Source organism: Eucalyptus grandis, chromosome 8, assembly GCF_016545825.1.
Source record: "Eucalyptus grandis isolate ANBG69807.140 chromosome 8, ASM1654582v1, whole genome shotgun sequence".
Lineage (NCBI taxonomy): Eukaryota > Viridiplantae > Streptophyta > Magnoliopsida > Myrtales > Myrtaceae > Eucalyptus > Eucalyptus grandis.
Genome location: NC_052619.1, coordinates 14,147,723 through 14,173,503, shown reverse-complemented (window position 1 = coordinate 14,173,503; position 25,781 = coordinate 14,147,723). Strand labels below are relative to the sequence as shown.

Genomic DNA, 25,781 nt, shown 5'->3' with positions numbered 1-25,781 from the left:
CCAATCCAACAGCACTAGGAATCAACAGTTTCTAAGAACTTGTACAGATTGTAGTGAAATTGCCAGGTTATCCACAGGAACTATATACAGAGTCATGAAATCATTCGTTCAAGGACAAAAATTAAATCTCTCTCTGGTCTTCAGTGAATTTTAAATAAATGCTTGTCCAGATACTGCATATAATATTGTAGGCCAAACGTTTATGATACATATATTAGCCCGTAGAACCTATTGCAAACAATTGAGGCAACGTTCAGGGTGATTTTCAAATTCTATAACAAGTGAGATTTGCGGGTTACCAAAAGCAAACGGGATTTTTGCTTGTGATTCACCATATAAACCTCATCTGTGTCTCCAAAACCTCTACGACAAAGAAAGAGTAGCACATATATCGAATACCAGAATTATAGAAAACCAGAATTGCGAGAATGCCAAAGCACATTGATATCAGGCAACTTGATTGAGCAGCCGCTTAATTGGCATTTAAAAACTAGTTTACAACAGTAACTAGGTCAAATGAGCTCCTCGTACACATTCTAATCGGCATTCTAATGAATAGATTAATTTAATTTTGTTTTCTTTGACTTCACTGATGGCTTCTCGGTGGCTTCAACGTCATCTTCTGAAGAGCTCTCAACAAGGTCGTCTGGAACATCAGTGGGGACATTATGTTTGGTGATGTATTCCTTGAATATCCTCATGCTTTCCTCTTTCATTGAAGCCAGTTGCTCCGAAAGAGTGCCGCCATTAGCGGCTGCTGCAAAGGCATATTTTTCTGATCCAAGTTGAAGCGTGGCTTGAACAAGCGGCTTTGGATCACCTAGAGTTTGGACCTCCATCATGAACTTGTGGGCCTGTACTGATCAAAGAATTAGATTAGAAACAAATTGGAGGCGAGCAACTCCTACCAACAGCCAGCCAGCCAATTTGCACCGTCAGTTCTGTCATTTGAATGTAAAAAGTACATATAACAACTTATTAAAGGAAAAAGAATCTGAAAAAATTAACCAAGAACAGAAATCTGGCAGCATTACTTTCAGCAACCTGGGCAGAGCGCTACTCTGATATGAGGATGTTCAACTCATATGAAATTCACTTCCATCTATTATTATACTTAACCAGAATTTTCAAAAAAGGAAAAGGACTCGCGCAGTCCAAACACCCAAACTTGTATATGTTAATCCAACATTAACTTCTAAATCCCTGACACACTTGGGAATGTCATACTCCAAACGTTTTTGTTTTTCTTTCTAACAGTGTACTTAAATGTTAAAACTGGCCAAGCAAATGATCGAGTGGCTAGATGACCATTTGATCAGTTGCAGTTGAAAACCTGATGACAACATGGTCAACGTTCAAGTAGCAAGCGAAAGGTACGCGAGCACTGAGACTAAAGTGTCAGGGTAGTCAGAAATGCACGAGTGCACATATATAACAAACAACATTCATATTCCCACTTCCAAGGCAATAGCAGATGAACGACTCTTCTTAAGCTCGTGGATAGATACTAGAAAAGTTAAATGGTATCGACTAGCTCACAAGCTACGCTATGCATATAACCCATGCCTGCAGATGTTGAAGTTAAACTAGAGCAGCCCTAGATTTTTCTCCCCGCTAGTCAGGAAGGGTAAGCTCTATTTTGCAAAGTGATCACTAGAACCTAAGTATGCCGACACTGTGACAGAACACATATCATTGTAGCATGATCATAATGCCCCCAAGAGATCTGCCACTTCATTAACCTACAAGCCCTTTGCCGCTCGAACACACTTGCCCTTGCTCACTTCAACGCAATTAGTGAACTCCTAACGCATTTAGACAATGAATACATATTCTCAAATCTTTTTGCCAAAGGAGCCAAACAGCTGCAGCTGCTACGTAATTCCCCATAACATCACTAACTACAACCATGAAACTTCTCCTGCAAATACTAAACATTCCATAAATTTCGGTTAATGGAGAACCCATCTCTGGCACTGCCATGGATAACCTCAAACGCACTTTCGCGTTCATAATAGTGAGCCACCACACAAAACCAACCCAACACCGAAATAACACGCAGAACTAAAACAAAGAACAGATGCTGCATCAGCATCAGTCCACTGAGTCGCCAACACCCAACAGGGCAGGAGCCATCGCCAGCAAGTGAAGCTCACGCGAGCAATTCGAGCGAACAATACTTGCGCAAATCTCTTCCGTCCTCGTGAAAACGAATAAAGAGGAGAGAGAGAGAGAGAGAGAGAGAACCTGAAAGGAAGGGTTTTTGTCCGAAGATGAGCAGCGGCGGGCGAGGGTTGGGGCGGGATCTGACTCTCGCCGCCAAAGCTTCGATCTTTCCCTCTTATTCCTCTTCTTCTTCTTGGGGTTTTTATATCATATTCGATGCACACGCAAGAAGCGTAGGACCATAAGAAATTATCTAATTCTGATCCGAAAATCTTGGCCCCCCTCCAAAAAATTTGATATTTTCGTTACCCTTTTTGCTAGATGTGGCAATAACGAATTATCATTACCATGATTTGAGAAATGCTCTTGGCAGAGAATTGGCCATTTCGGTCTAAGAATGGCTCGTGATGCTATTTTTGGTCAAGAAAAATAATTTAATAAATAAAGACATCAACAATCACTTTGCTTTCGACAAATAAAAGCGCGTTTGATAACGTATTTGTTTCGAAAAACAACTTTTGAAAAGAAATATTTTTTTTTGTTTGTTTTTGTTTCAATGAACAATTTCTAAGTATAAGAATGTGCTTGATAACTGCAAAAAATTTATATTTCAGAAATAAAAATGCATTTGGTAAACTTGTATCATTTTTTTAGCTTTTAATTTTTCAATATTTTTATTATATTTATCTTTTTTTTTTCTTCTTTCTTTCTTTTGGCCGGTTGCCAGCCTTGGCCATAGCCGGCGACTGGCCAACGACCTTGCCGGGCCATCGCTAGGTTGGCTTCGCCTAGCGGTGGCTTGGTGAGACCGAGCCTCGCTGGTGGCTAGGCGAGCTCGACCTCGCCAGCCACCGCCGGGCAACGCCGACCTGGCGGTGGCCTGATAAGGCTCGGTCTTACTGGTGGTTGGGCGAGCTCAGCTTCGCAGGATTTGGGTGAGCTCGAGCTCGCCTAGCCAAGGTGAGGCCGAGCCTCACTGGAGGCCGGTGACGCTTTGGTGAGGTCGCCGGCCATGATTGAGGCCAGAGACCAACCAAAAAGGAAGAAAAAGAAAAAGAAAAGAAAGGTATTTCTCGAAAGTGTTCCCGAAAACAAGAAACAAATTTTTCTACTACTTGATTCTATTCTCGAGAACAAAAATATAAATAAATGCATTTCTGTTTTATTTTTGTTCTTCGAACAAAAATTTGTGTTTCGGGAACAAAAACACAAATAAACAAACACACCTAAGTAATTAAACTTCCGAATTTCTTTTGTCATTTGAACCCTTGAGCAATATTGGTTTTTTTGCTTATTTTTGTCCTTCTGCTAAATAACTTATTAAGTAACTTGAGTTTGTAAAGCAAATCGCCACATTAGTACCACGTTGGTTGTGACCACGGCAGCAGCGGTGCCCAGCCACAAACCACAATCATGGAACGGGCGCCCCTCACCAGGCTCAGGCGAGGTCGCCGCTAGTGTTGTCGATGGAGGTCAGGATTACCGACGATAATCGTTCCTTCCCCATTCCTTTAATTATATATATAAAAAATCATGAGAAAATCTTTGATCCACCACCATGTTCGAATGGAGCCCGATTCCACTGCCACACTAAAAACTACAAGAAGACGGAGACATGCCACTGATTTGAAAACGCAAATCAACTCGGTTTTCAATTAACGAAAGGAAAAGGAATGGCAACAGCAAATCTCAAAACTTTTTCATTTAATTGATTTAACTTGATGCGGACGAACTCATGAGTGTATTCTGATCTCCACCAGTAAATGCTTACAAAAAATTACTCTATCTGCCTGTAAAGAGGGTCTGTTGACAAAATTGTTTTCTATGTAACTGTAGTTCAAGCTGAGACCCAAAAGAAGTTAGGAGTTAGTGAATTTTGAAAAGGAACACAAGAATCTAAAATCCTGACAAGGTCTTAGTAAACCAATCGGACAGGCGCCTCATCTTAACAGACAACTCAGCGTTTGTTGTGAAGTATGATTGAGCATTGCGCATCAGCTCGGTTATGTCATGCTTCACCGCTTCCCCTCTTCGATAATAGTTGTTCTCCAACCTCAGCTGGATCAATTCTGGATCCAAACCTACTGGAAATCTGCAATACGAAACATGAGAGGAGCACAAGGAGGTCAGTAATTAGGTTTACCCACTGTCCCAAAACCAAAGAACATTATGATACAAAATTGCATAGATTACAGATTTGAACCACAAAGAAAGCAGCTGTGATCCTATATACGGAACCTCCATTAAAATGGCTAATCTTATGGCATCTTTGCCCATTTGAAAACTACACATATTAGTGGCTGAACCACCTCCGTTCTGTTTCTAAAGAAAATTTCCACAACTTGCTAGATCCATAAAAATTACACTTCCAAATTTGCATGTTTAAGTGACATGTCAGAAGCTGGCTCGATACAGGGAAGTTACCTATTCAAAAAATCCAATTTCTGAGCGGTTTCATTCAACTTTTGATAGCCATAGTAGTCCTGCCACATTTGCACAAGAACACTTGTAAGCATCCAGACTCTCATTTCTAAAACAAACTTTTGGATGCATGACAGGACAAGCAAACAAAAACTGATGTTAAGATATGGGACAGAAGAAAAACCTGGTTCTTGCCAACTGAACGCTCTAGTTTGGAAAACACGGACAAGAGCTTATCTCGGGTCTCGGAATCTATATGAGGATGATCCCAGGATACTTCAAGATCATGCAATTCCCAAGGGCTGTGAAGATGGCTTTCAGGAGGATCAGTCCTGTAACGAACAGAATATCTTTCCCAAGGACTGTCAGGAAAGTCAGGCGACTTAGCTTGTACAGTTGTTATTCGACCCTCCCACCAACTTCCACCTGTCCCATTCTCATTTCTCCACCATACAAGGCATTTATCCCTAAGGCTCCACTTTCTAAACATAGAATTATCAAACCATGTCTTTTCAACCAGAAAATCAGGGAAATTGATCAGCTCTGGCAACATCAACTTGAATGTCCGTCCAAACACGTTAGAAGCAGAATTCACAAATTTAAGAGTCAGTTTACAGCAGCTCTCCCCAGAGCCTGGACTATTGGCATACTCAAGAGCTTCGACTTTGCAAACTTCCACAGCACTCAGACTCCCTCTAAGCGACCTCCAAGGCCCAACATCTCGCGAGCAACTTGATTCGATGAACTCTTGATGTCCCTGAAAATCAAATAATCAATAATTGCCAAGGAAGCAGCCAGTAGAGCATAGTATTCTTAGTAAGAACTGCTTGCTGTAAGTAATCAAACAATACCTGTCTCAAATAAACAACTTCGTCGCCTAACTGAGGTATATAGCGATAACCCTCCTCATGCTCTGCCAAAGTCAGCCATGACTTTTTCCTGAGATTCTGACTTGACTTCCCCCCCAAAGGAAAACCTTGATCATTATTATTACTATCGCCCCTTTTATTCCTATTAGACCTTGATCTGACCATCATTTTTGAACCTGACAACCAATCTTTAGATATAAGCTGATCACGTGCTTTTCTTGTGGATGTCTCTGCAAACTTTGATGTCCTTGAAGTTTCATGTCCTCTAACGTTGAAACTGTGGTTGATTGTATCCGGCTCTGTAGAAGTTGCCTTCATCTTCAAGGATCTTGCTCTACGTATTGCATCTGTCGCAACTTCAGGGTAGTCGATAGCAATATCATCGGGATCTCTGAAAGCAGTGACACCTTCCTCCCTGCAGGAATCAAGATCTTCTGCATCTGTGTCAGAGCTTTGTCGCCTTTTCCCCTTGAAGTCTGTATCAGACACCACCGCATTTGAATTCAGGTGCAGTGGCTCCATGGGGGTCAGCCGTTCAGCAAATATAGCCTCTTCAGGAGCCTCAGGGTTTTGAATGTGCTCGGCAATTGGAGGATGTTTTATGTTTGTATTGCTTTCATCACCGGTTGAACCTTCGACTCCAGTGGCTTTCAGTCTGGACGGACCCCTCGTTTTGATTCTCAAAATAGTTGATCTTTGCGGAGGATCCTCTCCAACTGCACCTGAATTTCCATCTTGTTGGCTCTCTGGGGGAAAGCCGGCTGATGAAAATGTATGTGCACCCTCAAGATTTGCACGGTTATCTGTTCTCAGTTCCCCAGGTTCACGTACATCAGCTCCACACTTCTCCTCACCCCTGCAAGACAAAAGTTACCCAGAATATACTACAACTTCTAGAAGTAAGATAGTTTAAAATTCCTCTCAGATCATACCTATTCAGATCAGTATCATTTTCCTTATTCACATCACAACTTGCCCTAGTTCCTTCCAATGCATCGGTTGGCAAAATGTCTGATCTCAGACGCACTGATGACCGCATCTTGACCTCTCCCCATCTGATCTTATTCTCGTTGTCCCCAGCAGATGCAATCAGGATGTCGTCAATATTTTCCGATACTTCTTTATCCTCATGTACATTACTCGAATTCACAGAACGGGAAGCTACATCATTGGATGTTGTAGCATTCATGTTCTCTGTCATTTCTTGAGAAAGATGAGAAGGTACATTCAGCAGATCAGCATCATTGTGCGTTATCATTCTGGGGTTTTCTGAAGGCACAACTTTCTTAGAATCACGAAGTGAAAACTTCAGAACCAATCTTTTCCTGTTTCCAGCATTTGATTGATACTCTGGCAATTCATCAGGTTTGATGATTCGTTCTTTGCCTTTTCTGGATTCCTTCTGCAGACCAGGGAAGTTCCTGTCACTATCGTCTCTTTCTTCGTTTGGGTTTAGCTCCAGTAGCTCACTCTCAGACAATGAGTCCCCCGAGTCGTCAATATTTTCTCCTTCAGTAGATGTATCACTGATTTCACAAATCATGTTCAAAGCGTTGCGTGCTGCAACACGCTGAGGCCTCAAATTATGTGCTTTGGTAGACTGCCCCTTTGAAGATTTCCTGCGATTTTTTGATTTTTTATATTGAGTATCCCTGGATGCAGAGCCTTCACACTCTTCCAAGTTCCTTTTCTTGACACGTCTCCCTGACGAAGTTACCCATTCAACCTTAACAGCAAATGAGGCTAGATTCAGTCCCAAGAACATGCAAAAATAAAGAAAAAGAAAAAGGAATCAACTTAAGCACACAAAGAATGTACCTCAGTTCTATGCTTTTTCCTTCCTGCTCTACGGCGGCTATCTCTATGGCTTTGTTCGGTTTCACTGTCTCCTGCACTGCACTCAGGATCACTGGAAAATCCAGCACTTAAACTACCCCTCTCACCTTCACTTTCCTCAGTAACGTTGTACTCCGAGTCATTATCTTCACTGATAATTTCATTTTCGGGTTCCCAGAAAACGGCATCAATGAACTCAGGTAAAGGTTCAATCATTCTTTCCAAATCTGCTAAGGGCAGCATCTGATACTCCTGCCCGAGAATAAAGTCGGGGCCAACAGCAAATCTAACGGTGGGAGGACGCCACTCAATACCCAACGCACCAAGTCGTCGTTGCTGGTACATAGTTTGATAGGGTTCTGGATATGGAACCAGACCTGGAAGAGGATCGGAGATTATGGTGTTGCCTATCAATGTCTACAATTAAGCAATCTGATTATAAGCATGACATAAAGAAGCCACTTACTGGAGTCACAAAGAGGATCTTGGACATTTCTTCGATGTGGTGGAAGTTGTGACTCCTGTATGTAAGACAACCGTACTGAAAGTGTATCTCTAAGTAAATATCTAAGACAACCGTACTGCAAGCATATCTCTAAGTAAATTCAGAGGGTGGAACTATATGAGGCGCCAGAAACTTGAATCCTAGGTTTAGGTGAAATACTAATTTATAATGCCTGAGCAGTGAGTTCTCTCAAGAGATTAGAACAAGAAAGATAAAACAAGTGAGACATCAAAAAGCATCACTAACTAAGATGGTCAACTATTGTGCCAGCTGTCTCCAATGCATAAGCATCCCTTGCTAAGTGATTCAATGTCCAACAGCTTATGATTAAATATTTAAAGCTGATGTTTCATCAAAGAGCAAGCAACACCCTGCTGCTAAACTAGATGCCCACACTACAATGGACACTGCAGATTCAAATAGATTCATAAATTTGCCTCCAACCAGTAGTTAGCATTAATAATCAACAGAAACTGGAAAACTCACCTGATCAAGAACATTTCCAACAGCGTCACGTATAAGTGGGCGGTAGTCCCCAAGGAAGAACTGTATGGAGAAAAAAGGAATCATGGATTTATGAAAAATTAAAGGATGAAACTGCACCATGGAGTGAAGGAAATAAACTAGCTCAAAAAAAAAAAAAAAAAAAAAAAAATTTCAGCTACCTGATCATATTTGGCATCCTTTTGGGATTCACCTTCACCAGTGTTTATCAGATGTATTTGCCCAAAATCATCAGAAAGTACAATTGAAGTCCCATCCCTATATAACAAAGCTCTTTCAATAGATAAACATGTACAGTAAGCTTCACTCAGTGACGTACAGTGGCAAAACTAACCAGAGGAACAAAAATAAAATTGAGAGTCGCCGTCGATCCACACATGGAGAAATTCAGTAACGAATTACAGAAGGACTTCAAACATCAAAAGACAGTTTTTTGGCACTCTGATATAACATCCATGGTCAGAAATCAGACAGTGTGAGAAAACCAAAGATGGTTATACTCACTTGAGAGCCCTCCCTATTAACAATTAGCTTAAGATTTAACTGTAACTTATTAACAAACAATTTGTATCCTTTTAGCTTTGCCAGGCGTGAGTTGTGTTCCAATCCCGCTGACTTTTTAGTTGCTTATAGTTTACTGAGACGACAAGTTGTGAGCATCAGCATGGTTTGTAAAGGCAGTATGCCCCCATTCCTTGATAAATTCCATAATATGACTACTTTTGCATTAAAAATGTAAAGGCACAGAAACAGCAACCTTGATTAAGTTATAGCAGCTGCGATGGCCTGTGTTACTAGTTCAGTAACTAATGCATCCCAAGCAACTCAACAACATGAGATCAACTTGTTTCTCCAATTCTCAATCAATCAATATTGATTTTTGCTAGTAATCTAAGAAAGATGTAATACTTGGTTATTTCTGAACCAACCTTATTAAATCTTTTCTACGATTGAACTATGAAAGACTCTGATGCTAAGGTTATTCCTGGCTTCTGAGACTCCATAAGCCTCTTCATACAAACATTAGGAAAGTTGATAATGGTCAACAAATACCAGAAAATTATCTGAATCAGCCCAAACTAATTATGAGCTGCTCGCAAAGAAATTCTCAGATGAATACGAATGATAAATTTCGCATGTTGATAAAGCATCCCAAGGCTCAGGAGTGAAAATATAAGTTAAAAAAATGAACTAGCAGCAAGGGAGAAAGCCTTTTGCTCTTCTCTGTGCGTGTGCATGAGAGAGAGAGAGAGAGAGAGAACGATTACTCAATAATAGAAGATATTCAAACTTACGGAGAAAACTTTCCATCAACTAGCTTGACACGCCCAATTTCATACACCCGAATAGGTCTGCCTTCCCATATCTACAAACGAAAGGAAAGTATCTGAAGCAACGTATTGACGAAAAGGAAAAAATCATTGGCATTAATGGTTTTGAGAACCATAGAACTTACATCCCAAACAATAGCTTTTCCATCATACCCAGCACTCATTGCTATCCGGGGATTGAATGGATGGATATCCAGCACATAAGACTGCAAGTGAACAACAACTAAGTTCTGAGCCGGAGCTTTTTCTGAGCCGGAGCTTTTAAGTCAAATCAGACTGTAAATTGGATGAAATTCCAGAATAAAGATGTTAAAACAATCACAAGGCAGTCGATTGTGCTTGGTACTCCTTCTCAGTCAAAGACACCAACAATACAACGACAATGATTTCTTACGGGTTTGTAATATGATTTTTCTTGTACACCTAGATTCTTCCCTTTGTAACACCAGAATATAAATCACCCTCAGGTCTCAATGCTAATTGCGAGTCTAGTTCAATTGAGAATTTTCTTTATGAACTTTAGATGCTCTTGGGCAAAACTAAAGGATCAATCCCTCCTGTACACTTCAGCGGTTCTCTCCTGATGATACTTTTTCGATTCTGAAGATTCAATGGCAATTTGGAACAACGTGAACTGAGTTCCCAAAATCTCATCCTCAAGCTTCTGGTCAATTTGGTCCTAGGGTTCTCGGTAAGATGAAGGTGAATCAAGGGGTTTTCCCGCTTGATCAATTTTTTTCTAGTTGAAGGAAGATCTCTAGTTTGATGATCATAAACAAGGATTTGCCCACCATTGTGAGATCAGCAGCAAAAGAAAGATGAAATTAATTACTCCAGAGGGGCCAGGCTGCAATTTGACTTCAGCATATCATATATTATGTAGGAACATCCTTTATACCCATCAAATTCAACAGACATGTTCAAAAAGTAATATCCATCCACAGAGATTTATGAATAGGGAAATTTATCTTTCAGACAAACTAAATGACATGCTTCTAGTCCAACAAATGTTTTCTAGATAGATTCTTTGAGGGTGGGGATAATGCCCATAAGGCTTGAGGAGTCAAAAAAAGAAAAAAAAAAGAAACTAATCAAAATATACTAAGAAGAACTCCATAATAAAGGAGAAATTGAACAGTAAAATGACATAAATGGAAATAGAACAATAAGCATGCTGTTGACAGACAGAATGTGGTGAAATAAACAAAACATTGCTTTGTATAATATTTTTGTTATTTTGTTCTTTGAATGGGTTATCGGTGTTATTAATTAGGAGACTGCTATAACTTAAACATGACAGGATCAAGAAGCTACTTACGGAGGCACTGTGACCAGTCAAACAATGAACTAAACTACCGTCACCAGCATTCCACACGCATATCCGACAGTCTGCATTGATCGTAAAAAAAGTAATAATAATGAGTACTCAGTTAAGAAAAACCTGCAGAAATCAGAGGGAAAATAAAGAGACGAGTCGTAGTCAAACAACTAAAAACAAGCACATATGGGGTACATTAATTGCTTGACTAATGATTAGTTCATTTACAAACTGAGAAAATGCAATAAGATGAGGAGGCCAGATTGCGTAAGAGACTGGAGGAAGGACCAAGATCTTGCACTCAGACAAGAAGGAATGCTTATTGCTAGTCATTAAAGAACGTTGTATGTTTGTCAAGACGGTTAAGTCCTAAGCAGACTGCCAAGGATCACAAGACAGGCAATCTACTAGAGGGAAGTGACTTCACTATTTCTGGAGAATTTTTCATACTTTATGAGAAAAAGATAAGGTTCCATCATAGTAGAAGGACATTGCATAAAAGAATTAGCATATGACTACACAATAACTGCAATAAAAGTCTTCATCAATTTAAGACAAGGAAATCACATTTTCATTTAGACATGTTCAAGTTTAGTAGGCCTTTACCCATAATAGCTGCAAGAACAAAGCGATTATCCAAACTCCACACAATCATATTAACACCACGAGGAGTCGGAAGAAATCTCTGACGTGGACCACCTCGAGGAGGTTGAGGTGGCAAAGGAGGAGGTGGAACTTTCAAATGGTACGCTCGCACCCAACGTCCACCTTTTCCCTATAAACGCAAAAGAGACCAAAACCAAAAAATAAAAAATTACCTCAAAACAAAAATCCCCAAAAGATTGATGGACAATGCAATAGCAAAATGAATGAAAATGCTCCATCAAATTCACAACTGACAGTTTTCTTGTTGGATTGTTTAGAAGATACTCACATGGGATTTGCGGGATCTTGGCACCCAGATAATGGCACTTCCATCACGAGAACAAGTGACAATGTTGTCATGACAGAACCTGAGAATCTCAGTGTCATTAAGGCATGTGATTAATTATCAACAAAGGGTTAAGCAAGAAGCCACAGATCAAACAAATGAAAGAGGACAGTTGCAATTTAGAGTGTCATAAGATATGCAGTCAAATTTCAAAAAATAAAAAGACAAGATACCATGAATTTCTAAACTTCGGAAAATTATCCTCCTTCAAATTATCAGACATTGATGATCGAGGAGCTACAGAACAACCACTGCATGTACAAAAGAAACCAAGTAAAGATCCAGACCAAACCTTGGCCAAAAAGAAAGATCCAGTGACAATTGCCAAATGAAATAGAAAAAGGTTATATTTTCATGATTAACTAACCCAAACTGGACATAATTTACATCATTCTCATGCCCACATAACAAATCCATCTCATGAACCTGTTGTTCTTGATTATCCGAATTGGGTTTACAAGCATTCCAGACCTGCAATATATACATATATATCTTCATAAGAAACTATGACAGAAAAAATAAAGTAACCGTGACACAGTCCATAGCACAATTATTTTTCGCAAATGATCCACATCACTTACTGGTATAATACTAAGAACAGCATAAATAGAAGACATGAGAATGTCATTAGGCAGATCATGAGAATAAACTTGCCCGTGCAATGGTGTCAGAGCTACCAGTCACAAATACAGTTCCATTGGCATTGTAAGCGCAGCATAGTATTTGGTGGCTTTGCGGGGCAATACTAGAAGCAAGGTCATTGTTTGAAGGACCACTACTCTTCCCTGCAACATGCTTGAGAGTTTTTAGGCTCATTCTCATTGCCAAAACCAGTTTTGAAGTAACAGATCTGGAAGCAAATATCTGACCGGCAATAGCATCTGGTGGTTTTGGCAGGTATATTCTTGGAGTGCACTGAGAATACCTAGCATCCCAGACTCGACAAGTTCCATCATCCGATGACCTACAAATGATAGAAACAATGGCTTACTAGAGACGCCAGAAGAAAATCAGCAACTCCACCATTCTGATAATGGACACTTCATAAATTGGAGGACGAATGTGCTGCATAACTTGTTGGGATAGATTTTTTACAGAGGCAAAATCATAGTGCGCCCCGTGTTTGTCCAGTGTCTTAGAAAAACCAAACAGAGCCTGCCTGCCTGCCTGCCTATTTTATAACAAACCATATGCCTCACTTGTGATCCACTTGACTTGGAGATGATAAAAGATCCAATCAAAACCACAAGATTACTGCTGGTTAACTTGGTTAAACGGCAATAATAATGACAACCAAACTCTTCATACTAAGGAAAGTCTACCACATGGATCCTTTCATGCCATGGGGCTGCACTCACAATCATATCCTTCCTACTATCTAAGTACTTGAGATCCTTCCTTAAAGTAGAAGCCTAGGTTTCCTAAGGTCTTCCTGTCTCCTTTACCCTGCACCACCGTCACAAAGTCACTCTTTTTACTGAAGGATCTGAATCTACCACTTGACAAGTCCAAACCCCCTAAGAGAAAATCTCTCATCTTATTCTCAACTAAGTCACACAGATTTTTCCTTCAAATATTCTCATTCTGATTATTTTCTTCTAAAGTGCACAAACTCCAACTAGACTTTCAACTTTGCTACACTCTTTCTGTGAGCACGTTGGTACCTATTGCTAAATCATCACATATGTGGAGTTCATTATAAAAGGATTTTGTTAACAAGTGCCCCAGGAGCATTTGTTAAACACTTCAATGAAGAAACTTTGTCATTTCCAGTACACCATCATCCTCATTTTATATGTAATAAGTGCATTGGAAATGAAAACATTTCCTTATTAAGTATGGTAAACCACTGCCCCAGTGCACTTGTTAACAAGATCCATTTGCGAAAGTATAAAAAATCAAGAAAAGGAATGCAGAGGTAAAAAGATGAAGTCTGCATACCAACTATGAGTTTGCATTGACCACTACCTACAAATCACATCAGCTTTGAATTTCAACTTCTTGTCAAGCATTGCATTTTAAGCACCGCAACCCACAAATAACAAGAGATTAGTGACTTATGTATTCACTGCAACTGAGTTAAATAATTACCCTTTGATCATACTCTAGATTTAAATAAAGAGCTATTATGTACACGAATTTTTTTTGTATCTTTTCTTCTAGTTTTCTCAATGTTTCTAATTTCAAAATGATAATGAATTGCAAATACCATGTTGGCCTCAATGGGGTTGAACTAATTAGTGGAATCACAAAGCAGACACTACATTTTGGTGGTTAATTGGAAAATATTGATTTTGATCCTCTCATTTAAAAAATCAACCATCCCCCTGTCCTAGCCATTGGAGCATCAAGATATGTACTGGATAATTATAAACAACATAATCCATTCACTCTGATAAGTTGGCTATTGTGACTCAAGAAAGACTGTTGTTATATGTTATGCAAAGTGTTTTAAGCAAAAGATGTCTCGGTACAAGGTATAAACTGTGTCTGTCGTTCCAAAAGTTTGAACATGGAGAAACTACATGAAAAAAATTAAATGAACAAAATTATCCTCCTTACACATACAATCACAGAAGGGGTAAATCATTGGAAAAGTAACAAAAAGAAGAGGTCTCACGATAATAGCTGATATACAGCGCTGGGCCTCGGATTAAATGCAATAGCAGTGACAGCTCCAGTATGCCCCGCAAGACTGAGATTGGAAATCCATCAGGCAAGCGCCACTGTAAAGCAAAAGAACAATAACAATCGTGACACAGGATGCGCATAATGAAAAGAAGAAAGTGCAGTTAGCTACAGAGCAAGACATTCTTACAACTCGTATAACAAAGTCATTTGAAGCAGATGCCACCAGTGCATTGTTTGAACTTACAGCTAGGTCAGTAATATCACCCTTCAGATTTTGCATGAACAATGAGGAAATTAGCATTAATAAGGGGGGAACATCTAAGTTTCACAAACTGATTTCATTATGCAGAAATAAGTAACTAACTTCATGTCCCCGACAGCTTGCCAAACAAAATGCAGTTTCCATTGACCAGATCTTCACAAGACGATCATCTGACCCAGTTATGACGTATCTCCCTGATCGATCAAATATTGCTGCAAGATACAAGGACGTTGGAGAAAATATCATAGTGAATCCATGCTTTATCATTTGAATATACTAAGAACTACCCCAGTAATAATAAAATTCTGGGATGTAACTAGACAAAGGACCGACTAGACAACTAAATCACCTTCTTGGGACAAGGCTCAAGGACACATGAACGGAAGCAGTCAAAAAGAGTGGAATTTTAGAGAAAACCTGGTATTCCCAGGGAATTGCAAGTAAAAGACCAGTCAGATTTCTGGGAAACCCCAATTACTAGAAAACAGTCAGCTTGTCAATATGTTTCCAGCAAAGGGAGAGGAAAACTACCCAAAGCATAGAGTATAAGTGGGCATGAGAGAGGAGAGGAGAAAAGGACGGCAGAAATATTGTCAACAACATGATGCAGCTTTACAGTAGGATAGGATAGGACCTTACATCTTCCAGCTAGAGAAGGACAAAGAATTCCAAGGAATAAAAAATGTAATAACACAGAATGTTTAGAAAGACATAAACAAATGCAGCATACTACTGAATCAAAGAAAATAGAAGAGATGAATACATCCTCACTCTCAAATAAATTATCATGAAATCCTACCACAATAGACAGCAACTCGATGTCCCCTTAGCTTCTTAATATTTTGCATCCTTTCAACCAACATCAGTGGCTTCGCCATAGCATAACATGCAGAGTGAATTGATGGGGCACGATGGTGCTTTCTAAAACCTCCCCCTATTTCCCTTAAACCAAGCCCACGGACCTGATCAGCCCGCATATGTGGCCAGTGCAAGTAAGCTGGTAGACGCTTAAGTTGCTTATTGACCTTGCTCCTGTCAGCTGTAAATCATCGATCAGAAGTTAAACTTCTTATCGATAGGTCAAATTCAAAGTGTATTTATTAGATCAAGCTAAGCATAAGAAAAAAAAAGGTGATATCAACCTATATAGATGATAGAATTTAATATATAAAAAAAGCCAGATCCAAAAGAACAACAAAAATAATTTTAAAGAGCACGTTTCATCATTATCCCTTACATAACTTTACAGCGAGCACTAAGGACAAAATCAAGGCTATATGCTGAAATGCAAGCTCAAGCCTCATAAATGCCACTTGAGGGACAGGAAAGAAAACCTCAATCAAGAACAATTCAGAACAGTAGACCACTGCTGCAAGAAAACTGACTATTGTAAAAATAAAGATATAACCAAAAGACCCACCCCATTGGTGGTCGCGTGGTTTGCACTCAATCCCTCTTCCAGAAGGGAGCGAGTTCAAATCCCCGCGGTCACTTGTGCGACTCACCCATGGTCCAGGGGAGGTGGATCCCCTCAGGTCGCCCTGGGTTTACGCTGCCGGCTGCCGGCTGCCGGCTGTCGGCGGTTCCCGGGTCACCACAAAAAGAAGATATAACCAAAAGCTACCACATGAAATGGATAACGAACCTCCTATGCTGCACTTCCAGGGAGAAAAGTATGATTTCATTCATCAAAGATAGGCTACAAATATGCATATTAATAACTTTATCGATCTTTACCTAAATACATTTACATAAAGTAGCATGACTATGGTGCTAATCAAGGAAAAGAAAGTCACTTTCTAGCCCAAAGATAAAAGTAGACATCCTAGGTGAGAAAGACAACAGGCCAGAATAAACTAAAATTAGAGCACTTAGCAAAAACATATCACTCATGCATAAAAACAGGAATAGAGACCTGATATTTTCAATATTTATAGATACATTTAAAGTAGAGGTTCATACAAAATGCCTACCGCATCAAAATGCGCGCAATGACATGCCCATGATCACTTTTTCTACACATTTTGCTCTTCATTTGCAACACATATGCCAATCTGGACATGCCTTTTTAAGTGTAAATTGCGTTTATGCGATTGGCTACATTACTTTAACATTTTTTACATGTCCATCATTGAGACCTAATATGAATGTAAATAGTCTGCAAATTTGAAAAAAGCACTAATATTGAACACGATTTGCACCTGATGAGTCTAATGTGGATCAGATAAGGATAGAGCAGTTGTCATGCAAAGTGTGAATACGATAAGTCCTTTGGACCTATCTACATAGTTCATTACCAATATAAATTAAAATAAACAACAGTGAAGATGTCGTAAATTACTTATAAATAAAATCAATCATGCTGCCATATTTAATCTATTGAGTTCACACAATAAGTACCTGGAAACCATCATAAAGGTAATAAATAGCATGTGCTAATGCTGTGTCCAAATGCTATGTCTACCATAATCTAAGTGAATCGTACAGATGCATCAAAAAGAGAGAATTCACTCATATATCCAACAATGGACATGCATGGGACTTGATCTTATCTGTAAAGTATGTTTCATTTGTCATAAATTCAGAATATCTTATTTTTGAAGTTCATAATATTTAAATTAGCTCACTATTAAATGGTGCAAAACACATAATGTGTTTCTTTGATTCATCCATGGCGTATATTTGACTTGCCATTTATACATTTTTTCCCTCATATTTTAAATTTATTAGACTGATCATAAAACTCAAGTAAGCTTTGCGATAGTTTTAGTACTAAATACATTTAATTAATTGTACGTATGTTAATAAAATGTGGAACCCGTGCAAGCACAAGGCAGCAGACTAGGATATAAACTTGAGTTTTGCTAAAACTGTTGTAGTGTTGATGCGTGGTGCATCCCTTGTGTGCTGAGTGTCCTCAGTCCTCATCTCCTATTTCGACACATTTTAACATTCATTTTCAAGACATATACCAACGTGGCACATATCTTTTTTTACATTGCACTTTTTTTGTCTGTATTTTATTTGTCTATTTTGTTTTGCCCTCAAGTATATTATACATGACTACAATTGACACCTATTATGACCATACATAATCTAACAAAGTAAAAAATGCTTACGATAAATTTAATTGACAGACAGTGAGATTAAGAAGGCTTATATTAAATAAATTTGTCCCAAGTTGGACTAAAATGAATAATAATAGGTATGTTGTTGCGCAAGGTGCAAATATACTAAGTCTCTTCAACTCATCTATATAACTCATGAGCCCATTATGACAAATCCCATATAGGTGCAGCTTGTCCTCTATTGTCTAAGACCTCAAATACTTTATGTTGAATACAATTTGTTTATGTGTGTGTTTCATGCAAAATGCAGATATATAGGAGCTCTTACACTTATCTAGATAACATATGAGCCCACCATTAATTTTGGACAAATCATATTTTTGGTCAGTATAATCTGTCTTTTAGTGTCAAGTTTATTGGTTCAAATCCTATGTGAGCCCTCCTCTATTTGGCAACAAATTTGGGCTTTATGAAGCATTTTTTGGGTGCCTATGTGGAGCCTCCTCTATGTGCAATCTATCTTTTAGTGTCTAGTTTATCAGTTCAAATCCTATGTAAAACCTCATCCTCTATTATGAAACATAAATGGTTCGGGAGTAAATGAAAAAAAGCTTACATTACATAAAACTTATGTGGTAAGCTGAAAATATATAATAACAGGCAACAGTATGCAGAAAATAGATTACAACTGTAAACAGGGCACAATGTTGAACAAATAGATGGATTTACTTTATCAGAAGAAACAGTAAATAGGAAATCGAACTGCCACAGAACATCACATACCATCCAACAAGGAAAAGGAACCAACTCCCAGCAATGTTGGAACATCAGCAGCACTGAGTGAATTTATCCCAACGTTGTCTTGCACTAAATGGCCTGTATACTGCATCAGTTGCTTGAGAAGCTTTACCAGGTGGTCTTTCCCAATGTGAGGATACCTATTCATACACAGTGTCAGGTGGTTCAGTTCCCATTATCTATTGAAAAATAATATGAAGGAGCACGCTGCTGTAAATGACACTGATGTCTCGTGCTTTTAGATAACTACAGCCTGAATTCAATCTCCTTCTGCGTCTCACTTTCTGATTCTTTCCCCCTCAAACTACAGCCCCACCACGTGAACTCTAAGAAGCTTTGATAACTCTCATGTTGATTAGAACAGTCAATTCTAGACAAGATCACAAATTACCAAAAAAACTGGGCTTGGATATTAACAAAGAACATCATTTGAATACTTAACAAGTAGCAAAAGAAAGTCGCAAGAACAACTCCAGATAACAGGTCATGACATTATATCTAGCTTCTATCTACTTTATATACTATTTGAGATATAGCAAACTTATAAAGCATGAGGTTAACACCAAACCACGCAATGCACAGATGTTGTGAATGCAAATCCCACGATTGATTCAGATGGATGATAGGAATTTAAATTCTATTGGTGCGAAAAGATACAAGGCTAGAAAGTAGAAGCTAACATACCTTTCCACCAGATTACTATAATTTAAAGGGAAAGAGATGCCATCATCATCCTCATCCCCACTTCTAATTCCACTCCTAGAAGCCCAAGCATGATACCTTCTAGGAAGCAGCTGATGCTCCAAAAGTTCATTCTGGAGTTGGCCAAAGGTTCTCTGGCATGGTCCAGTTGACAGAAAATGCATGATCAAGAAGTATATTTCTCTGAGGTCTACATCAACATCAGTCTCAACAGCATGACCAGAAGCTCTCGCTGGCCTTCCAATTTCAACCACTTCATGCACCTTATTAGAGAAAATCAAAGGTCCCATGCTAGAAGAAAGTGCTCCACCAGAAGAAGCACACTTCGGAAAATCCATCTTACTAGTGGCTGAAGCAACAGAATAAGCACTTGTTCACAACTCTAAGTTATTAAGAATGCATCTAGACAAAAAAGTTATTAACAAGAATATCAACTTGTCAATGCAATTCTTCTGAAGAAATGAGGATCCCAATATGCCATCGACCAAAACTCTAAAAACATTATTTTGAACCTATGGTTGAAACTCAAACCGGTAGCAAAAGCAACAGAAACATGAAGCTAGAACCACATATCTCTATTCAAAGAATTGAATATTGTTCTTTCTTGTGTTATTTAAGACATCAATTGAGAAAAGCATCTTCTTTGTTGCTAATGGCCTGGGAAAGATCTGATGACTATACCTATTCCCATACCTTTTAGAAAGAAAGACTCCCAGAGAAAGGGATGACAGTATGCTTGGATGGCAGTGCTGTTTTTAGCTCTTTGACTACCGGATATTACAGCAGTTAACAATAAATAATGTCTTCATCTACCAACTCAAGCTCTAGAGAAATATAATATGAGCCTTAAAAGAGGAGCCACAAAAGGAATAATATATAGGAAAGGAAATCATAAAAATGGAACTCTTGACCAATACTGTAATACCCTATTAGATGACTGCTTTCCTCTACAACCTAAATTAAAGTACAGACCACAATATGTCAAACATAATTGCTTAACATTGGGTACAATCAATAAATGAACCAGCATTCTTTAATAAATCTACATATCAACCATACTCATAAGCATTTTTGCAATTTGAAAAACATGAAATTGAGTGGAGTAAGGGTGCCATGGATAAAGCTCAAGCATCATTAAGCTATGATGGCAAGGCCAATTATCGGGCTTAATCAGTTAAGACAGATTAAGAGAACCAACAAACTCAAGGTTGGGCTGCCATTAGAATGATACAGCAGGAAAGCAGTAAAGACAAAATTGATGTCTCCAAAAGAGAACCAACAACATTTTAAATAAGATCAAGTTCCTTATAACAGCTTCCCTAAATAAGCACGGTAATAAATTTCATTCACTCTTTTGAGGTGCAAATCAACATGGCCAGAAAACGATCTTATGGGAATTAAGCCACAAGAGAAGGGGCTTAACTCAAGTAAGGAATAAATGCATTTTCAACAGACCTTCACATCACAGCTGAGCTAACCAATGAGTTAGGCATAAAAGAAAGGAAAGAAGAGAGAAACTTCCTGTTACACGTGTTTCATTGACATGGCTTTTAGGGCACAGAACATTCATGCACACAGAGACTAGCTCAAAAGCAACTGAATCCCTTCTCACTCTAGTCTCATGCTAACAGAAGGTACGGCTTCCGACTACCTCCTTCGATCATTGTATTCTCTGATTACATTTCATACAAAAGCTTTAGGACTTGTGGGGTAATTTACCCTATTTTGTTCAATTGATGAACTTTTTCCAAAGCAACATGCAGTTCAGCTTCATTATATATTCAGTTGAATTCCATGTCATATGGGGAGGATCATGGTAATTCGAATCAAAGTGATTTCAATGTAAATAAACTCTCGCCACGAAGTATGTCAATAAAAACATGGGAGCTGATAGCATAGCCAGCTGCTTCAATCAATGAAAACATGAGGGTCTCATTGACAAGCAGTCCAATTTCTTGATAAAATCACTGGATTCTTCCTTTTAAATTCGAAAAATAGAAACTGTCTCTAATGTGGTTAACCCACCCCTATCAATCCCCAAGTCAAGCAAACCCCCACTACTCAATGCATTGGCATATAAAAGATTTTCGAAAGATCAAAACAAGACGTGTGACTAAATTCCATAAATTTATTGAAATAGTTAGGTTAAGAGGCAACTCCTGCCGATAGGTATATTTCTTTAAAAGATTCTATCCATCATAGGAAATATACAAGGACGCCTTAAAAACCCCATAATATTGTACAAAGAAAGTATTAAAGTCCATTTGATCTCCACTCCAACGAGTAAAGTTATGTTGGATAGAGCATCGTGAACATTTCCAGTCAAAAGAATGAATGCACTTTCCATAGTTGGCAAGTTGTTTCTGTTGTTGATATGAAGAGGAAAAAGTGATCTCGTGCGGCAAGTTCATGGACATGAATTTATGAAACCTAATATGTGTTTCATACTCCAAGGCTCCATCTGATTGTTCCACCAGAGCAAACTCCAACATCAATCCTCGAGAATATAGGAAATAACATTTCTTTGTATCTGAAGGAAAATTTTAATGCGATTTATGCAAACTTGAATTAATCCCTCGAAATAGGGAGCAGACATCCACATAAAGCAGCCTATTTTATATCATAGCGTCAGTAAATGATATTTTGGCAAATGACTGAAAATGGAGTTCACTAACAGAGCGGCTCCACTCTTTAAATGGGATGCTTCTGTGAATCAGACCACTGTAAAGCCTGAAAACAGCAGTCATCCCGTCCTTTACCCTGTCGACTTTTCTCCCACTTTCATCCAAGGAAATAAATTTATTAATCTACAAGCAGTGACACACTAACTTGAACCTAATCACTAGCGGGAAATTCCACTAGTTCCTCCTTTGCAAACATTCAGCAAGTGGAGATAAAGCAAGCAAACAGGAGATAGTACCGACCAGTGGCCACCAAGAAAGGTAAGACAACAACTGAAACAACAAAAAAACCACAAGCTCGGCGTGAAATCGCACAAGCTGCACTAGACTTTCCAACAACACCCATCCAATTGCGCGAAATTCCTCGCTCAGTCGCAGGCTATAAACGCCAACACCGAAGAACCACCAGAAGTAATCATGGAAATGCACAAAACCATTGCGGACTAAAGACGCAGCAGCCCTCAGTCAGGCGCTGCAATTCGTGCCATTCTATCGGTCGATTTCCGCGAGAACCCATAAAAATTCCCAATCCCACAACAACAGCTCCACCCCCAAGTCCCTTTTTTTTTTTCCGGTTCGAATCTCCACCCCAAGTTCACATGCTTTAAAAAATCACCAAACCACGAGACGGGCACAAGATCTAACGCATAATCTGATCAAATGAAACAGACCCAACCAAAAGAATAATAATAATAATAACGAAACTGCCGAAACCGAAAGCGGCGATTACTGCCACCGGACGAAGATGGCTTGCTTACCCGAATCGGAGCGGACTCGAACCGCCGCGGCGCCGCCGGCGAAGACGGGAGACGAAATGCGGAGCTCGCATTCAGGCTTCGAGAGAAGCGAATCTGTCCTCCATCGACATGGACGAGAATCCAAGCTGCACGCCAAGTTGCTCGGAGAGCGAGAGAGCGAGAGCGAGCGAGCGAGCGAAAGCAAGAGAGAAAAGGATGGTGGAGAGAGAATCGTTGGGATGATACGAGAATTTGCTTTGGATTTTCCTTTTGCAGAAACGCGCGAGTAAATTACGAAAATAAAAGAAGAAGAAGAAGATGATAATAATAATAATAATAATAATAATAATAATTAGGGGAAAAAATCGATTAAAAAGAAATTAGGGTGCGCCCCGGAGTTTTTGGTGGCCGAAGCCGCCGCGCTCGCCCACCTAAATTACCGGAAAAGCCCCGGTCGGAGCCCGGAGATTCGGGCGGTGGTAAGGGCAAAGGCGTCTTTTCGCTGTCCGAATGCAGCCCCGTCGAGCCACCGTCTCTGTCTCTCTCTCCCCTGTTTTCCGGGGAATTTACGATCTTGCCACGTTTCGGCAGTTTTTCAGACATCATGATTACGTGAAAATGCTTTTTTGGTCTCGCTGTTCTTCCAAATTTTGGGCGGTTAGAGATCACGTGCCCTTTTCTCATTTTCGATTGGTCCATTTTAAGTAGATTTTAATTTCTCATTTGGAAGTTTCCAGCCGAAAAAGAAAAGAGTACTCGTTTGGAAAATAATATCTCGTCGTTCTTCACAAACGCTTCAAGGCTCTTATAAATTGAGAGAAAAGGAAAATCAATTTATTTGCAAAATTTAAACTTTAAACATCGTTTAATCGAAAGAGAATGCGTAAATAAGTTCGATTTGTCGCCAAAATAAATTTGAAAAAAAGCATAATAAAATGTTCCGATTAATAAAATGTTTCGATTGGGCATAGCACGAGAGAACTTTTGGTTAGAGCTTTTCATGGACCGGTGCAAACAATGCTCGATTTAGACAACTACAACGAGGAGTAAGCCGACAAAGAGAGAATCGAGCTTCCTCTTACCGAAATGGAATTCACAAAAAATTTGAGTGATTAATTGTGGTTCTTATTTGAATTGAAAAGGAGGTATTTTTGGCATGCACTTGAAGTTGAGGTTTAATCTTACATAGTGTGCGTTGAGCGTTGGAATAAACAATACCCATATTCGTTATTTTTTAAAGATGTCCAAATTATTCATACAAATTGCAGTTGCAGTTCATCCTGTTTAGTTTAGATCAATTCATGTATGGAATTTTCTTTTTCGCATGAACCTAGTAGATGTATTAAAAGTAATATAGACCATTAAAAATGGAAGCTTCTATCAAATATGTCGATCCAAATTTAATTTAGCACAAGTGTCAAGGCCTGCAATAATAACTCGGATGAATATACATAAGATAATTTGATCATAAATATCAAACAGACAGTGACACAATTTCCTCGAGACAGAAAAAGATGTTGATAACAGAGTAAGCTTTCTTAATTTTTAGCCCAACCCCTACCAGCTGCTTTGATCCTCCTTACATACACGTTCATCCACCAATCTATCCATTAAGATTCTTCTTAGGAATTTTGTAATATTAGGTTAGTGGGCCCCAAAAAGAAGAAAAAGAAAAAAAAGAAGTCGAAAAGTCAATAAGCAAAAGGAGAGGGGAGAGGGGTCGGTTAAATAGAAGTTAAGAGGTCCCGACCAAAAAGAAAAGAAAGAAAAAGAAGAAGAAGAAGAAGAAGAGAAAGGGGAAGAAAAAAAAGGGGTTTTGGCACGTGCACGTCACAAATGCCTCGCCAAGTCGACTCGACTCCATAATGCAGCACCCAGTAAGAGATTAGGCCCATCGTTCGTCCAATTGAAGTAATTTATGGGTTGAGGGTTCAAATTCGGAATTTTTGAAAAATCAAGCGGCGAAGTCCGATTTTGGAGTCGTTGAGCCGCGTATTTTCATAGGAATGGTAGTTTAGGGTGTTGTGAAGCCGTGGGATTTTACGAATCATGATTTGAGCTTATGGTTTGTTCAAAACAAAATTTTAAAGTTTCCCGAATGCAGTGAACAGTACCGTCCAGCAGCTTTGGGCCCCTATATTGTCATTTTTCAGCTTGATTTTGGGACGGTCAAGTTTGGATTCTTGTAATATGTGTCAAGTACGTTCGGAACGAGATTCAGAGGAAAAAGTTATTGCATAACTAAGTTTTGCGCTTAAACTCCGCATCACGAATGACTTGAACAATTGTTTTGGTTATGGAATTTGTTAACGAATGGCTTGAACAATCGTTTTGGTTATGCAATTTATTAGTGCGTAGAAGTTCTTTTGTTAGAGTTAAGGCATAATTTAGTTGTTTCATAGTTGAGATAGAGTTTTATTAGATTTTAACATTTTTGTTAGTTATTTGATAGGGCATTGAGTTTGACGATACGAGTATCGTCGTCATTTGGTCACGACGACGAGATGAGTAGTACGATATCTTCTTTGGTTTTGTAAAATCATGTATTGAAGTATATATATGTATATATATTGAATCGAGAAGACCATTTTTATTGCATAAAAGCCAGACTGAGCGATTGCTACTCTTTGGATGTTTGAAAAGCGTATTATACAAAGTAAGTAGAGAAATATATATGAAATTGCTTTACGACTGATTTATGAAAATGTTTATGATGATTTGAGAAATGGATATGAAATGGATGATGGGCTGTGCCATGATGTTATTTGTTTGGTTTAAAATATTGATTTCGGATTTGATTTCTAGTATTGGAAAATGGTTATTTATGCTCAATATGAGTGTCCTAGTGAGAGGTTTTTGGGGTATGCATACCAGGTTTAAGATATCCTTCTAGGCCCAGCCATAAGCTTTGTAGGTGAAGACCTTGCCAAAGGGAAATCTTGACCGCCTTGTCACAAGGCG

At 38.9% G+C, this 25,781-nt stretch overlaps 2 protein-coding genes across 2 annotated transcripts; both read right to left on the bottom strand.

Moving 5' to 3' along the window:
• Positions 1-387: 387 nt before the first annotated feature.
• Positions 388-2,398, bottom strand: LOC104456705. Its single transcript, XM_039299074.1, has 2 exons — positions 2,248-2,398; positions 388-854 (listed from the first exon to the last, which is right to left on the bottom strand). Exon 2 carries the CDS (start codon positions 840-842, stop codon positions 561-563), a length of 282 nt encoding a protein of 93 aa, XP_039155008.1. The 5' UTR covers positions 843-854; positions 2,248-2,398; the 3' UTR covers positions 388-560.
• A 1,444-nt stretch (positions 2,399-3,842) lies between these two features.
• LOC104456703 (PH-interacting protein) lies at positions 3,843-22,992 on the bottom strand. Its single transcript, XM_010071557.3, is given in 26 exon segments — positions 3,843-4,258; positions 4,591-4,649; positions 4,772-5,344; positions 5,439-6,312; positions 6,389-7,182; positions 7,275-7,669; positions 7,759-7,813; positions 8,284-8,343; positions 8,463-8,559; positions 9,597-9,667; positions 9,758-9,838; positions 10,951-11,021; positions 11,557-11,725; positions 11,885-11,963; positions 12,115-12,192; positions 12,309-12,412; positions 12,596-12,726; positions 12,811-12,905; positions 14,562-14,631; positions 14,634-14,667; positions 14,760-14,837; positions 14,937-15,046; positions 15,634-15,873; positions 18,686-18,840; positions 19,385-19,751; positions 22,842-22,992. Coding segments are annotated over 25 exon segments (5,025 nt in total). The 5' UTR covers positions 19,741-19,751; positions 22,842-22,992; the 3' UTR covers positions 3,843-4,062.
• Positions 22,993-25,781: the final 2,789 nt, after the last annotated feature.

Coding starts and splice junctions, on each gene's coding strand:
- LOC104456705 (XM_039299074.1), bottom strand. CDS start 842: ATGATGGAGGTCCAAACTCTAGGTGATCCAAAGCCGCTTGTTCAAGCC.